General features: G+C 38.0%; 1 protein-coding gene across 2 annotated transcripts in view; it reads left to right on the top strand.

Annotated features, from left to right (window-relative positions):
• NEK10 (NIMA related kinase 10) overlaps positions 1 to 16,538 on the top strand; it is a 116,099-nt gene extending 99,561 nt beyond the window's left edge. Inside the window, exons 33-36 of one of the 2 annotated variants that reach the window (XM_055710245.1) lie at positions 780 to 882; positions 2,283 to 2,335; positions 2,420 to 2,475; positions 14,327 to 16,538. In XM_055710245.1, the coding sequence (XP_055566220.1) occupies positions 780 to 882; positions 2,283 to 2,335; positions 2,420 to 2,475; positions 14,327 to 14,384 (270 nt within the window). In that variant the 3' untranslated portion in view covers positions 14,385 to 16,538. The remainder of the gene's footprint in view (positions 1 to 779; positions 883 to 2,282; positions 2,336 to 2,419; positions 2,476 to 14,326) is intronic. The other variant, XM_055710246.1, reaches the window with a different exon arrangement.
• Positions 16,539 to 17,059: the final 521 nt, after the last annotated feature.

A 17,059-nucleotide genomic window follows, 5' to 3' on the forward strand; every position in this document is an offset into this window, starting at 1 on the left:
TGCAATTTCTGCGAAGTTTAAAAATCATGGGTTTTTAACTACCCTGAATTAGAAAAGCTAATTAGAATAACAGGCAGAAAGATTCCTCCACTGCTCAGTGATGGGGGTAAAGGTCTTCCAAGAACAGATATTCTTCAGTTTCTGTGACTTTAAAAGTGTTAACATGCTGCAGGAATGCATAATTGGAATTTCTCTCCTACCCATAAAGAAATTTTCATGTCAGAGTTGTTACCAGTAGATACTTCCAAAACTATGTGTTTTTAAGTTTTATGTTAGTATCCTTGTTCACATAATCAAGTAGCTGAACTTATTTCAGGTTTCAGAAGTGCTGAGATCCCTCTAATGTGAATTATATCACTTGAATATGGACTAACAATTTCACTTGAAGCCCCAGTTTTGAAAACCGGAGTCAGCAGCTGTTTCTGTCCTATGTTCAAGGGAATACACTTCCCTGTTTATCTTCACACAAATGTATAGTTTATGATGTTTTATTCAGATAATCTAAAGAACTCATTGCTTTATACTAAGTGCAGATTGACAGCTTTCAATGTTCAGACAGTGTTTCTAGAGAGAAGAAGGTAGGACATTCATAATTGTGTTCACATTTTCATTAATCTAAAAAGTATTGAAATATCCTCTGACTTCTGATTGTTCTGGGAAACATAGGAAAGGGTAAAATGCCTCACGGAAGTCTGAATTTTTGGAATATGGGAAGGATGGAGGTTTCAGGTGTCCTTTGCTCCCCACACCCCCTGCCCTTTATTTCTGTTCTTCTCCAGCTGCTGCAAGGTTCTCCTGAATTGATTGAGCCCACCTTCTTCACAGCAGATTGGCCACTTCTCTCTTCAGGTGGAAATATGTTGCTTCCGGATGACAGAAAAGGTAAAGAAAGCAACAAAAACTCTGTAGTGGCATATATATTTCTAATAATGTTATTTCTATATATATGTCTATATATATTTCTAATGTTAACAAAGCAGAAGGAATTGCTGCTCTAAAATCTGTCTTTAAAGACAGTAATGTTGACTATACTGATTTTCATTATCAGGGTTTTTTTTTTTGCTGGTTTGTTTCTTTTTGTTTAATTCTGGGTAAGATAAGCAGTTTTCTGCTGATGGAACATTCTGCTAATTTAAGAGAGTATACTTTGGCATTATAAAGAAATATCAGAGATGTAAATAACACATGGGTTCATCCATGCAAATCAATAGAAGTGTTTGTAACTGAAAATGTCAAATTTAGGATTTACCTGTCCTTCAATGTGATTTTTTAAGCAAACTCTATTTAAACCCTATGTTGTTCTTCTGTCATATTTGAAACAGTTATACTGGGATGATTTAATTACCTGGCTAGATCAAGTCCTACAAACCTGAGGAGAGAAATGCTCTGTGCTATACCACATCTAGTGATGTAAATATATAAATACTTCAGAGAATAGATAGTGTCACATGTACTTTGGACTAGTGATACACTCAGTATGACAAATAATGAACTCCATCTTTAATCAAAGCTACCATCACTGGCATCATCCAGGGTGAGGAACCAAATTCCTCGTTCAGAGACTTATTTCATCGTGTGCCCCTCTGTGCAATGGACTTAAGGGAAGTGTACAGCCTGTATTTTGGCATTTATGCCATTTCCATTCTTCAAAATACAAGAAAAGCTATGTCACAATCCATGGACTAGAAGACATAGTTACATTAAAAACTGTGGTGGCAGAAAGTAGGGTGAGAGACTTTGGTTTTGCTGGCCTTTTTGCTGAAACTAGCGTATCAGTTCCACAGCTTATTGCAAAACCCAAAAATAACACTAGGTGTCAAGTGTGATTTGAGTAGGAAATGAGTCCCTAACAAATAATTTAAATATGAGCTTTATTTTGGTCCTGGAGTCAACAATGCAATTTTTTTGTATGCTAAATATCTGCAATTTTTGCATCTCTTCACCTGCAAAGAATACGTTTGTCCTCACAGATTGCTGCTGGCTGTGTGTCCTTACAATTTATAGTGGAAAGTGGCGAAGAATAAGAAAGTTGCATTGCTGTGTTCTGTTACATTAAGTATTTAAAATATTTTCCATCAGGTAGATCTCTTCCATAACGTGATAACATCACAGCATGCCATAAGATGCCCCCTCACCTTTGCAGGTGGTCATTGTGGTCAATGGAATAAGCTGCTGATAATCAAGCATCTATCTTGTCATTATATATGTAGTGGAATTACTAAGAAACTGATAAGCATAAACCTAAAATCCAGTAGGATAACATTGCTTGCCTTTACTTTCAGGTATTGTTGGCACTTCTGACATAGCAGAAGGGATGACGTATGAACAGTTGCAGGTAAGCTGTAAATATACCTATATGTATTAATTTATTACTTTTAATAAAGATAATTTGCTGAAATGAATTTCTTGTATCTTGTAGACTCTAATTGAAGACGTTCTGGAGGAAAGTGGTTATTACAATTTCTTGTCTAACGGGTGAGTCTTCAATTTAAAAAGAAAAAGTTAATTATGATGTGCTAAAACCAAATGTATCATCTGCCTGTTTATATGATTGCAATTTCACTTTAAACTTAGTGCAATACATGGTTTATTATAATACGTGGTTGCATGGACTGGAAGAAATGTACGTGGGACATATAATCTAATCAGATTTTTTTGACCACATCTATTCACTCAGACGATAAGAGTGGTACAAGTTTGGCAGCAATATCCTCACTTTTTTCCCATATAAAACCACAGCTGAACAGAAGTTTCTGTTAAATAGAAGTGTATTTTAATATAATGCTCTACCATTACAGGGTTGAAAGGATGAAACTGACGTATTTATTAAAATATTTTGAGTACTACACAACAAGCAGAATAAATGGTTGCTAGCCCAGAAGTGCAGGGGATGAAAAAAAAAATTAATGGTCTTTGAAACTAGGCAAATGCCTTGTACTGGAGGTAGTATATCATTCCTGCAGGAAACCTTTGAGGAACACAAGAAAGAAAATACATGAAAAATATAAGCTTAACATTTCTCATTCTTTTTACCTGCTAGCCTGTTATTTATCATCTCAGATATTCTAAAGTGCAAAAAAAGTTCACTACTTCCATCAACTAAGTCTGTTCCTTGTCTTTGCATTAATCAACATTTAAAAGCCTAGGAGACTGCAGTTAGGTTTTCTAAACCAAATGAAGAAACATACACCCACCCTGACTCCCCCTAATAAAGATACTAAGAGGTTTTCAGAATTTATAGTTCCTGGTGCCTCAGTAGTATTTTTCAGTTATTTATTAGCTGTGCAGACCTTTTGATATGGCTTGACTCTAGCTTGAAACATTTCAAATGTTAGTCTGAATATTTTTATAGGCTACTCATTAAAATGGAATTCCAGCTTACAAATGTCTTGCAGCTGCCAGCTGTAAGTATCGAAAAATCATGATTCAGCACTCCCAAAGTAAAATAAGAATTCACTCTTTAAGCCTTCAGGGTCTACTTGAATCATGTTTATAGATCCCTTGTGCAACCATGAGGTCTAACAAATTTGTTTATAAGTGGGTTTAAGTATTTTAATTTTTGTCCTAATCACAAGCTCCCAAGATTTTATATTTTTTGTACATCACCACACAATTTATGAAAAAAATAAGAAAAAGAAAAAAAGCTTTCATTTTCAACATCAAGATCTAGCAAGGCTTATTAGAAATGTATAGGCATTTATCTCACAAAAAGACTGGCAAAAAGCATCTTACTGCAACTAACTGTAGCGAAGCAGGTGTGTGCTGAATATGGACTTGAGTACACAAACTGCTATAAAAATAAGGTCTCTATTAATGGAAATCATAGAGTCATAGAATACCTCAAGTTGAAGGGACCCATGAGGATCATCGAGTCCAATTCCCTGCTCCTCACAGGACTACTTAAAACTAAACTATGTGACTAAGAGCATTGTCCAGATGCCCCTTGAACTCTGACAAGCCTGATGCTGTGACCACTTCCCTGGGGGGTCTGTTCCAGTGACTGACCACTCTCTCAGTGAAGAGCCTTTTCCTAATGTCCAGTCTGAACTTCCCCTAGTGCAGTTTCATTCCATTTCCTTGTGTCCTATTGCTGTAAATATAATTGCTGTAATGTAAAGGATATTTAAGGTTTGCAGGCAGATAGGCTAGTACTTTCAATGAGTAATATAGGAATGTCACAGAAATACATGAGACTTAACAACGATAAAGTAATTAACATTCTGGTTTTCCTGATTTATTCAGGACTACTTATTTTTCTGCTGTTCTGGAATTCCCTAGAGTAGTTCTATAGACTCTGAAGCTATTTTTCTACATTTTTTTAAATTCTATTTTAAAGGAGAGATAAGGGAATATTCTTCAGAGCCACACGGGATGACAGTGTAGTATAAAGTGTTCTTCTCTGTGCTATGTTTATCCTGCAGAAGGAAACAGGGGAAGTGCAAGCAGTGCATTTCCACACATAAAGTCTGGAGAAGGCTAGTGGATGCTCAGCATCCTTCTTCACATTGGTGGATGTGGTATGTATTTGATTTTCCCAGGAGCACAGGGAAATTGGAAGTCACATTGTGTTTCCCCTGAGTCATGAAGCTTCTTCAGCAGCACTGATGTTATCCACAGTCAGTGCTGATTTGTGCTTTGCTCTTGGGACTTGTAGCAACGACAAAACTGGTTTTAGAGTGGCTGAAAGAACTGGAGTGCTGGAGTGAAATCTCTTTATAGATATGAATCTCCTTAGAAATTTAAATGTATGTTGTTTAGATTTGATTTTTTTTTTCTTCTTGCTGAAAATTGTTAATGTGTGCACGTAACAGCTGTTGTAGACTTTGACCCACTCTACTGCATGTGTCACTGGAGCATGTCCTGGCTTTAGCTGGCCAGGTACAAAATAGCCATACTGCGACCCGGTTGTTGGCCTGTCACCAGCAACTTGATTTTTCACTATGCTTTTGAATCTTATTACCTGCTGTGATACATAATTATGTTTGGTTCCTGTGTCACTGTTATGATACTTCTTTTCCAGACAGGGTTCTACTCCCAAGTAATTTACTATTTTTCCTTCTCTCCCAGAAAATTGACAAACCATGCTTTGGCCTTGGCTGTCAAAAACATGTCTCTGTTTCAAATGTTTTCTAAAGTATGCTGTGCACAATGCCATTCAGAACTGAAACAATTTTTATTTCTTCTCACACTCTCCTCAAATAGCCAAACAGTCCAGTTTCAATAGCTGTCCAGTATTGAATGAATCATTTGGTTAGCAGACATGCATCATTAGGTTTTGCCTGAAATTCTCCAAACAGCTTAAGCAAGCTAGAAAGACAAATCAGTCTCCCAGACTGCATTGTGAGTCGCTTATCATTGTCTGTCACTATTTTGTTTATTCCACCACGCAGAATTTGCTTTGCAGCCCTCAGAGCAACTTTCTGTCAGCCATTCTTGCCTAAGAATATTTTGAGCCTTGCTCTACTTCATCTCTTTTATACACAGTGAAACATTTCAGAAGCAACTGCAAATTTTCCAGCAGAAACTCGGTACATCTGGTATCTTTCCTGGCATCCCCTGCTTAGAAAAGTGTTCACAGAAAAGCTTTCGGAAAAAGTACTAGGAGCAATTAAATATCTGTATTTGGTTTGCTTTAACAACAAATTTATTACAACAATACACCTATTTTTTAACTTCCTTAGCTTATTGTAAAAGCTTTTAGTTTCATTTGAGTTTTTCAGTTTCTAAGATGTGAAGTTGTAATACTGCAGCATGTGTGGGTCTTTCACAGTGGAAACAGAATGATGGTGTTTCTAGCAGGAAACGAATTGCTTTCCCTTCTGCCCATAGTAAGTTTCTAGTTTTTCTAATAGAAATGTGTGTGTGTGTGTGTGGGGGGGGGGTTGGGCTGGGGGAAGAACTCCAAGGCTCAAAAGTCCTCTGAAGTCATATCAGAACACCACAAACTTAATTTTTGAAGTTGCAAATTCTTGAAGAGGTTTTTTTTTTTTCATTTTAGGGCCAAATTTCTTCATGCTTTCTGACCGAGTTGACTTGACAGTATCAGTTCCATGTGTTGTAAGGCTGCAAAGTAAATTCTGTTTTGGAAAAAAGAATTTACAGCTGCTATGCAATGACATGGAACATGTGTGCTATTGCTAAAAGCACTATTAAATGCAAAATAAACAGCTAGATAGCACATAGCATAATAATGCAGTCTTCTACCTCATTGTGGAGCACACTTCATAAAGGAAACATTCTGAAAATATATTTTCATTTATTTTATGGTTTTGGGGGATTTCTATGCATTGTCTGTCTTTCCCATTACTGTTGCCCCTTGCTGTGCCCTGTAAAATTCCAGGAATATATGATGGGAAACCAAAGCTTAAGTGAGTCAATGACGCGAAACTTATAGTAGGATTAATAAACTGTATAAAGGGTTAAAAATGATTCAAGCAGCTTGATTGGGTGATGAGAGAAACATGAATTCTTTAGAGGCTGAGACAGCTTCATAAGAAAAATGTCATGGGTTTTTTTCCCATTTTCATTATAATAGTAATTACTATCTCAATACCAGTCATTTCATGGGGATTAATGACCAGCTGAGGATAATGAGCCTCAGCTTTATCTTGAATAATCAACTTGCACCCATTTATCACTAATCTCCTGAAATTACTCAGCACTCCAGTTGTATTACTTACATATACAGAAATTTGGTAAACATGCATAAATAGCCCCCTGTATATTTCAAAATTATTCTATTCACATCCATTGTACCACTTTCTTTTTTTCTCCTTTTGATTTAATATTATACTACACGAGAGGCAAGTTCCTGGTTCGTGAGCCTGTTTATGAATAGGACAGTGAATACTGGTTTCATCATGCTTTTTTCCTATTGAAGTAGACATGTAATACCCAAATTGATGCAGAAATCTATTTTTAATAAATTGCATTAAGAGGCTTAATCCAAGCAAGAACTCACTGATATTAAAAAGGATTCATTAAAAACAAACAAAAATAGGCAATGGTCAGAGACAGGAGCTGTGTTCAGCTGAGCACTGTAGCTCTGTCACAGTTTAACCCCAGCAGGCAGCTCAGCGCCACACAGCCGCTCGCTCACTCCCCTGTAGTGGGATGGGGGAGAGAATTGGAAGGGTCAGAAAGCTCATGGCTTGAGTAAAAAACAGTTTAATAGGTAAAGCAAAATCTGTGTGTGCAAGCAAAGCAAAGTGAGGAATACATTTGCTACTTCTCATCAGCAGGCAGATGCTTAGCCACTTCCAGGAAAGCAGACCTTCATCACACCTAATGGTTATTTGGGCAGGCAAGTGCTATAATTCTGAACATCTCCCCCGCCACCCTTCTTTCTTTCCCCCAGCTTTATATGCTGAGCATGATGTCGTATGGTATTGAATATTCCTTTGGTCAGTTGGGGTCAGCTGTCCCAGCTGTGTCCCCTCCCAGCTTCTTGCATGCCTCCAGCCTACTCGCTGGTGGGGGAGTGCAAGACCCCAAAAAAGGCCTTGGTGCTGTATAAGCATTGTTCTCAGCAATAACTAAAACACTAGTGTGTTATCAACAGTGTATTCATCACAAATCCAAACTATGAAGAAAGTTAACTCTATCCCAGCCAAAACCAGCACAAGCTCATGTGACCACAGGTCTGTCTGAGAGAAATGTTGTCTCAACATTTGTTTTGTAGGAAAAAAAAATAAATGTTGCCATACAAGTAGGAATAGAAGGAAACAGGCTTCATAATCAAATACATATACTGATTTGTTGTTACTTACAATTTTCGTAACTCTGTTCAGTGCAATTTTTCCCATCATTATTGAAATTTTAGAATTAGAGAAGCAACCACTAACATAGTTAGAGCTATTTCATGAAAAGGAAAACTGTCTAGTCTGGCTCTAATGATAGCTATACATTTTTAACTACTCAAAGAATAGCTCAAGGTATTATTCACAGGAGGATAATATAGCTCAAGAATGACAGAAATTCTGAATTTTGCCTGTTTGAGGGAGCCCTCATTTGTATTGGGTCTATGGTCCATGGGTACATCATTCAAAAATAGAAATGCATTAACGGAGCTTTTTCAGTCTGCAAATTCTGACCATGTTATCTATGTATTCTTCAGCATTAATGTACCTCTTTTATTGTGTTACATGACTAATGGATTCAAATTTGTATTTAGCTTAGTTAATGTTTTTGAATGTTCTAGAATATACCAAACTAGACAGTAGATGAAAGTACACAGCTCCAAGGCTTCTGGAGTCTAAAGTGGATTTTTAAACTTAGTGTTATCTAGGTGATTTAAGACACTCTGCTACTTTTACTCCATTCAGAAAGCACCACTTCCTGCTAACTAATGTTACCCGGGATTTTCTGTTAATTGTTTACTTCTTTCAAATGGTTGTCCAAGTTGATTCTTGCTTCTTATGTCTCACACATACAAAAGATTGTTTTGGCCACCAGTCCTTATTAGAGTCATACCAACTTTCTGTTGATTTGTACTTCCCAGGGAGGTAAAAAAGTCTGCCAAAGCTTAGCAGTGTTTTCGCCTCCCCTCCCTGAACCCCCCCCCCCTTTTTTTTTTTCTTCTTTTTTTTTCTTCTAAACATCCATGGCTGCAAGAGTCTTTGATCTACCCACCTGCAGTTATGACGGCTATCAGCTGAAGGTCTGTGTGGCACTGTAAGTATGCCATCCTATTCCCACAGACCAGCATTCGCTACATCTTTTGAGTCAGCTCTCCTTCCCCTACGAGGCAGTATTGGCCTGGCCTACCTTTCCCGAGTCACAGATTCTACAGAAATCAGAAAAACGAGAAGCAACATGAAAACATGAAGTAGCAATTGATCCTAGCTTCAATTTCATCCAACTCCTAGGGTAAGGCAGTGAGTAATCCTTGTCACATTGATGAGTATAGAGTGTTCCAATGACAATGAAACATTTGGCCAAGAGATGGGTTAAAAGACACTTGATGGATAGGGTTCACCCCTGCACGTGGAGATAGTCACACTGAACCTTTTCATGCTTGCTAGAGACATAATTTTTACCAAATTGTTACAGCTGCCCCGATATTGGCTGTACTCAGAAGATATGTGTGCCAGACTTACTGTTTGTAGTACAGTGGAGCTTTAGAGAAATAATGACTTATAAACTAGGAAAAATGTATGCCTTGGATTCTAAATGGGTATTAGCAGCTGTGCATGTTAAAATCAGATGGCCAGGTATAACTGGATTTTTAGAGAACTGCAGGAAAGTTCTGGTCAGTTCTGGGATGGCCAGTAATCTAATGACACGGTAAAAGAGATTAGCATATTTCTGATATTACAATACCACAACAAAATACTTTCCCCACTTTGGTTAGTAAGTCAGTCTATTTTAGGCATCCCCTCCCCCTGCCGTGAATCAGAATGATAGGGACTGTAGCAGAAACTGTTTATTGCTCTAGCAGTTAGTCAGCAGCAAGACCACTGGATTTGGCTAGTATCAGGGCTGCTAGGTATAAAAGACTTAGAGGTAGAACCCGGCTGTAATTCATGACATTGCATTGTGCAGAATAAAGAAGTAATCCAGGAATCCATCTGGTGCAAGTACCAAAATAATCTGATCATGTGGTAGGACTGTCATTGACACAGAACCTCTCCCCTCACTCAGCTGAAGATTCTTGTTAGCAATGAGATGTGTGGAAAGCTGCATTTTGCCTCTTGTTGGAAAAAAATGAAGGAGCGTCTGGCCTGAATTTTGGCTGACTGGTAGGTACCAAGTCATTGATACAGTTCAGTGATGAATACACAAAATGAAGTGGTCTTCTGACAGGGGAAGTGTCTGAAGTCCATACTATTTGTAGAAGAAGTGCATGTTTATGAAGCTGTCTGTCAGCATTTGGACTGTGGGAATGACTGTTTTCAACACTAGGCAAATGGCTCTGATCCCTTGCAGAGATCACATGCCCTGAGCTCTCAGACATTCTATATGAGCTTCCCATCTTTGAGTAGAAGCATCTGTTGTCACAGACTTGTTTGGCTGAGATAAAATGGGTTTGCTCTTGCAATTCTGAAGCTTGTCTTTCTACCAGTTTGAGGAAAAGATTTACTTTGAGACTGACTTCTGTGTGTCTGAGTTGTCTGCTTGGCAGAGTTCTTGTACAGAGCATAGATAAAGTCTGTCAAATAAGAAGGCACCTTCCTACTCAAGGTGGTTCAGAAAGCTCACTGTAGTCTGGAGTCATTCTTGTGCTAGCAGACCTGTATCTTACACAACTGCTCTGAACTAAACACTTTGAGTTAAAGTAAAGAGGAATTTTTCTTTTTGTTTGAGGCTTTAATGGCTTGGTCCAGCTAGGGCAGTTTAGCTGAGAAGAATGTAATACCTTTCCATGTCACAGCAAGATGCTGTTGAAAGGAGTTTTGGGAACTCTTGAAGTAAGTGAAGACAATCTGAGAATTTTCGAAGAAATGAAAGGCAAGATTGGCCTCAATGTTCAGAAATCAGAGCCATACGAGGATAAATTCTTTTTAACTATCTTGAGATATTCTTCATGACTGAGGTTAGAGGTGGAATTGCACGTTGTTACATAGGTAGTTGTTTTGATATAGCAGTGTAAGATACAACAAAAGCTATTCTAGGATGTCAGTATAGTACTAATAGGCACAGTGTTCCTCTAGATAATGTAGTTGTGTCCCTTATCCCTTGAAGACTGCCTTTTTACTAGCAGAACTTCTGCTTGCCAGTAAGGGCAAGTCAGATCTTCATGTTTCTGACATGGTACTCCATAAAGATAACTCTTAGGCCTCATCAAAGTACCAGCCTCAGTTTTGAAAGTTAATTTGAAACCTTTTACTTAAGACAAATTGTCTGAATTATGTAAAAAGAAGGAGTAACTGTCTTACTGGGACTTTTTTATCTATAAAACGCCTTGATCACCTGAGTTTTCCATGCTTCCATGGAGTCCTGTAGCTCTAGAAAACTGCCATGGAAGGAGCTGAAAGATTTTAGCCTTGACAGCACTGGATGAAGGTGTTGAAAATATGAAGCTTTGCCCTATGTTGTTTGCCTATAGTAAAAAAATTCTAGTGATGTTTTCTTTATTAACTTGTGTGTTGAGCAAGGATTTCAAATTTGGCCAAGAAAGTACTTTTTTTTTTTTTTTTTTTTTTTTTTTTTGTGTCACAGATATGACTTTCACCGTTCTCTTAGCAATTTGCGCCAATGTAACCAAGTTATAATTTTTAAAAATCATAGTAGGTATATGCTTAACAGTAGCTTTAATAGAGCACTGAAATATTGTCAGATCATGTCTAGACATCAGAACAGAAAGTGAGTTTGTCTGATCACCTTAAGGTAATGCCTGGGCAAAGAAATGATAAATAGCAACTGATGAGGTAGAGGCTAGCAAGCGATCAGTAGATACATACATCTAACGCAGACTCAAGGACAGCAGGAGGCAGAATGTAGGAATCCTGGAAAGGAGGCTGGTAGGAGGAGAAGGAAGAACCCCCTGTAGCTGGGACTGACCAGGTGAAGGGAATGGTGTGTGGTAAGAGCAGATGGTAGGAAGGGTAGGCGCACAGAATGGGAATCAAACTCAAAAGCTCAGACAGAAGGGGATCTTTTGACATCTGGAGCACTTGAGAGCACGCTATTCTTTTTTATATTGTGAGAAAAATGTGTATGTCATAATCATCTGGTGCTGGTCTTCACAGGATAGCTACTCATATCTGCTACAAGCTATTTATTAACTTATATAGCAGCATCTGTACAGTGCAGATAATGGTTTCAATAAACTGAGTTGGTGATATCACATAATGCAATTCCTTGAGATTTTATGAGTTTATGATGTAAAAATTAGGAATAACATACACAAAGCTTTACATTAACTATTCTTAACTATATTGCAAAGGTTGTGATTCAAGAAAGGCATAGGAAATACTCTTAATATGAATCAAGGTAAATATTTCAGTTGTGTGACTACAGCCAGCATGGCTTCACCAAGGACAAATCACGCCTGACTAATCTAGCAGCCTTCTATGATTGAGTGACTGCATCAGTGGACAAAGGAAGTACTATGGATGCCATCTACCTGGACTTCTGTAAAGCCTTTGATACAGTCCTGACAACATTCTTACCTCTAAATTGGAGAGAGATGGTTTTGATGGATAGACTGTTAGAATGAGAAGTTGGGTGGGTGGCCACATCCAAAGAGTTATAGTCAATGGCTCAATGTCCAAGTGGAAACCAGTAACAAGTGGTATCACTCATGGGTCCATACTGGGAATAACACTATTTAATACCTTCATCTGTGACATAGAGAGTGGGATTGAGTGCACCCTCAGCAAGTATGCAGCTGACACCAAGCTGAGTGATGCAGTTGATTCGCTTGAGGGAAGGGATGCCATCCAGAGGGACCTTGACAGGCTTGAGGACTGGACCAATGCAAGTTCAACAAGGCCAAGTGTAAGGTCCTGCACCTGGGTCAGGGCAATTGCCAATATCAATACAGACTGGGAGATGAAGGGATTGAGGGCAGCCCAGCCGAGAAGGACTAGGTGATACTGGTGGATGAAAAATTGGCATGAGCCAACAATGTCCAGTGTCTAGGCCAGCGCTTGCAGCCTAGAAAGCCAATTGTACCCGGGGCTGCAGAAAGAAGCAGCATGGCTGGTAGGTCAAGGAAGGTGATTCTCCCCCAGTGCTCCACTCTCATGGGACCACAGCTGGAGTACTGCATCCAGCTTTGAGGTCCCAGAAACTACAAGAAAGACATGGACCTGTTAGAGTGGGGGTCTGGAGGAGGGCCACAAAAAGTGATCAGAGGGCCTGAAACATCTCTGTTACTAAGAAAGGCTGAGGGAGCTGGGGTTGTTCAACCTGAAGAAAAGGCGCTGGGGAGACGGTATTGCAGCCTTTCAATACTTGAAGGGGGCTTACAAGAAAGATCGAGACTTTTTTCTTTTTTTTTTTTACCATGGCCTGTACTGGCAGCACAAGGGGCAATGGCTCTAAACTTAAAGAGGGTAGATTTAGGCTGAACATAAGGAAGAAGATTTTTTTTTAATGAGGTTTGTAAGGCACTGGAACAGGTTGCCCAGAGAAGCTGTGGATGCCCCATCCCTGGAAGTGTTCCAGGCCAGGCTGGATGGGGCTTGGAGCAACCTGGTCTAGTGGAAGGTGTCCCTGCCCATGGCAGGGGATTGGAATTAGCTGATCTTTAAGGTCCCTTCCAACCCAAACCATCCTATGATTCTATTTTTTGCACAGATACAGTGCCCCAGTAAGGTTTTTGTTATCCACATAGGGGGCTGAATTAAAATTTGCTGTCAGCCTTCTGTCTGTCCATTGTTGTTTTTTTTTTTTCTTTTGTGCACTGCACTTGACTTTAAAACTTTAATAACGATCATTCAGCTTAGGGATTTCTATCTACATGTGTTGAAGTGTGTATGCAAAACCATAAATTATTTTTCATATCTTTCCTTATTACTGGAATACTTCCATATCTTTCAGCACTTCAGTAATCAGAATAACACTCTGCTTCCTGAGGGATCATTGTATAGACTAATGTATGAAAGGGCTTTGGATACCTGGGTTATACATATTTTATACAAGTAGTCAGGGGAAATATCAGAAGAGGTCTTACTCTTGGAATGGAGACTGGAGGAGTTTTGAGACAAAAAAGAGATACCTGCTTTACTTTCTCACAGCACTGATTATGAAAAGTAGTCTTTCCATCATATTTTCATAGAATAATTGTAACAATGTAATGCAACTTGATTATGAGGCAATTATCACTTATGTAAAGCTGTCAAAAGCAGCTCCATCACTTTCTGGGCTAATTTTCTATGCAGCAGGCTAAAGAGGAATTAGAAAAGGAGAAAGAGGTGAAGTTAAAGACTTTCTTTCAATTAGTTCTCCGTAGTGCTGAAGTCTCTGGAGATGTTGCATCAGCAACATAAGTTAAAACTGGCCCACAAATATATTACGTTACATTCAGGCCTCATTGATTAGCTGTGGGAGACCTTTGCATCACGCTGCTTTAATTCTATTTGTGTGCAGTGTAGACTAGTTCATAAATTTTAAGTCAGAGGATCATTAAATGAACTAATTCCCTGTGTGTAGCATAAATGATAGAATTTCACCCAGTGATTTTTGCATCAAACTCTCTTGTAAACCCTGGACTAAAACATCTCTTTTGACAGACTTCTGAGGTTCCTTGGCTTCTACATCATGCACGTACATTAGCTTCCTGATGATAGCACAAAGACTGATCCCATACCTGGTGACTGAATAGCAGAGGATTCTTACTTCCAACACATACTAACTACCATTTTTCCCCACCCTCCAGGTATCTCTACTGTCTGAGGGGAACAAAGAACCATCCAGCAAAAGAAGAGAACTTGTAATTCTGAACAAACACTTCAGAATTGTTCCTAATGAGGTCAATCTGCCTTCAGCCGAGGCTGTCTGATTACCAAAGGGGCAAGCTTTGCTCATTAAATAGCATCCAGGTGGAATACCAATGTGGGACAGCTTCAAGAGACCTCGTGTGATATTTCAGGATGATGCTGTTAACTTTAGCTTTGTTTACAGCATGAGCACTTTACAAGGAACATCGGGAAAGATGCTTCCAGGTTTATGCAGTAGGAGGAAAACACCATTCCCAACAGTACATATCTTCTATTTTTATCATTTCTTTTTAAAGAATTGTTGCTTAGTCATGTTTTCTGGATTGATAATTCAAAGCCTGTAACCTTATTTGTGTCCATGTATGTCTTCTATGGGAAGAAAATGATCTTTGTAATATGACCAGACAGAAAATATATGTAGGTTCACTACCAGAATTAGAAATGGATTAAACACTATCAGTATGATTTTAATATTTAGATACTTATGTTTGGATAGTAGCAAATGTTAATGTAGGTATGAATTTTAGTAGTGATTATTTGCAACTGGCATAGCTTCTGAAATGATTATTTTAAAACCAGCTGGTTTTACTGCTATTTCAAAATGTCTGTATATGTCTATCTTTAAGCACAAATTTTATAGATCTGTGTATATAAAATGTGTCAGACTTTTATACACATTTTCTATACACGTTCATTTACTGTTTAACATTAAATTAAATACATGTTTTGCTACTACTCATAACTGTAGCACTTTCAGAATTTCAATATTTATTTACTCTGTATTAAACATAGATAAAAATGTCTTACTGCAGTAGCAGAGAAGCTATTTTTGGTCCACAGTTTAGTAAGGAATACTTATTAATTACAAAGGCTTTTCTCTACACTTGATACTGTGGCAATCATAACTATTGAAAATAACCAGAATGCACTTGGCGATACAGCTTTACTGTCTCTGTTGAAAATTTTTAACATTATGGCCATCACATCACTCATAAGTAATTTGATACAGATGTATGTTGTATACTCTTCATAGGCTGGCAAAGGTTTGGTTTTTTTCTTTCTCCCAGTGGTTTGTAACTGTAAATAACTAACTGGCATTCGTTTTCTAACAATTTAAGTGTAATGTTTCACCTATAATGTGTGACTTCAACATCCTGAATCGTGAAGCAGTGAAAAAGGGCTCAATAAGCAGGGTAATAAATAAATAAATATCTATCCTCTTTTCATGTGTATGCAATGTAGAAAGTCGTTAGGTGCTAGCTTTGCATCTATACAATGGTACAGTAGTGACAGCAAAGGTCTGTTAAGGGTAAAGACGTATGGTTCTTAAAGTACCACCAGCAGGTAGCTGCAGTTTCTGCCATGAATCACCATAGGTGATGCATTTCCTGCAATGTTACCACTAAAAATAAATTCCTATTCTAGTTCAGAGTGTTAGTATTGCTTTGCTAGAATGGAGGAAGGGAATGCATTACAGTTAAATCTGATGGAATATAAAGTAAATGTATGCTATATATGGCTGCCAATGGAACTGATTACATTGATATTTTATCCAAAAAGACTTAGTTTATGTTCAACCTTGACATGGTTGCTCTACTCAAATTGCATATGAATTCTCATAATCATTTTCCATTAAAATAGTGTAAAACCAATCTACACTTAAAGTAACTTATTTTAATATCTTTTTGCAGAAATGCCTTACAACTTGCATTGAATGCCTTAGAAATAATTTGGACTTTATTTCAAGTGTGTTTTGAATTATTGTTTATATTTTGTATGGATTTGTGTGGTGTTTGTTAATACTTGATGGCATTTTTGTTGAGAAATAGAGTATAATTAATTACTCCTACTGTGTTTCTCTTAATGTATTTTTGTGCTGTTAACTTTGAAGCAAATTTTGCGCTTGTTTTTGTGACTGTGAAAAGTGAAATATTGGCTGGTGGCCAGAGACTTCTCTCCCGTAGCTAGGAGATAAGAGGTGGATTGGTGGCACTTACAGCTGCAACCCCCAAGGCAAATCAAAGCAGGAAATCAGTGGTCTTCTGTTTCTTTCCTAATGTTCACTAGAATTTCTCTTTTTTCCCCCCTGCCTGGCTGCAACTGAACTGACATACTGACTGTCAATCTAGGAAAGAGTTGATCCATTTTACATGTGAAGCAATTAACTGCCATAGAAGATTCATTATTGAAGTACTATGGCATTAGTACATAGATGCTCTCCACTGAGATTAGTGTCCATTGTGTTTCCCGTTGTATGAAAGGTAACAAGAGCCAGTTCTGCCATGAATAATTTCTATATGGTTAAACTCTGTATAGACAATAGGCAGAAAGCATATTTAGGGAAACACAGAAACCAAAAACAAGTTGCCCAATATCATTCAAGAAATCATCAGCAAACTTGAGAATGGGACCTACATCTCCTGAATTCCAGTCCAGTGCATAACTGATGTCCTTCAAGGTGCGTATCATTTTTTTTGTTTCTTGTAGGCTTGTAATTTTAATGTAACTTGTGCAAAAATCAGAGAAACAGGCATAGCTCTACTTATTATTTAGCAAATTGAAAAAGATTCTGCAAAGTGTGGTACTAAAAAAGTTGAAACATTGACTGAGCTACAGCTAACTTTTGATTAATTGTGAGTTAACCTGAACTGTGACTGATGTAGGCCTTTCCT

This window comes from Falco cherrug, chromosome 4, assembly GCF_023634085.1.
Source record: "Falco cherrug isolate bFalChe1 chromosome 4, bFalChe1.pri, whole genome shotgun sequence".
NCBI classification, from domain to species: domain Eukaryota; kingdom Metazoa; phylum Chordata; class Aves; order Falconiformes; family Falconidae; genus Falco; species Falco cherrug.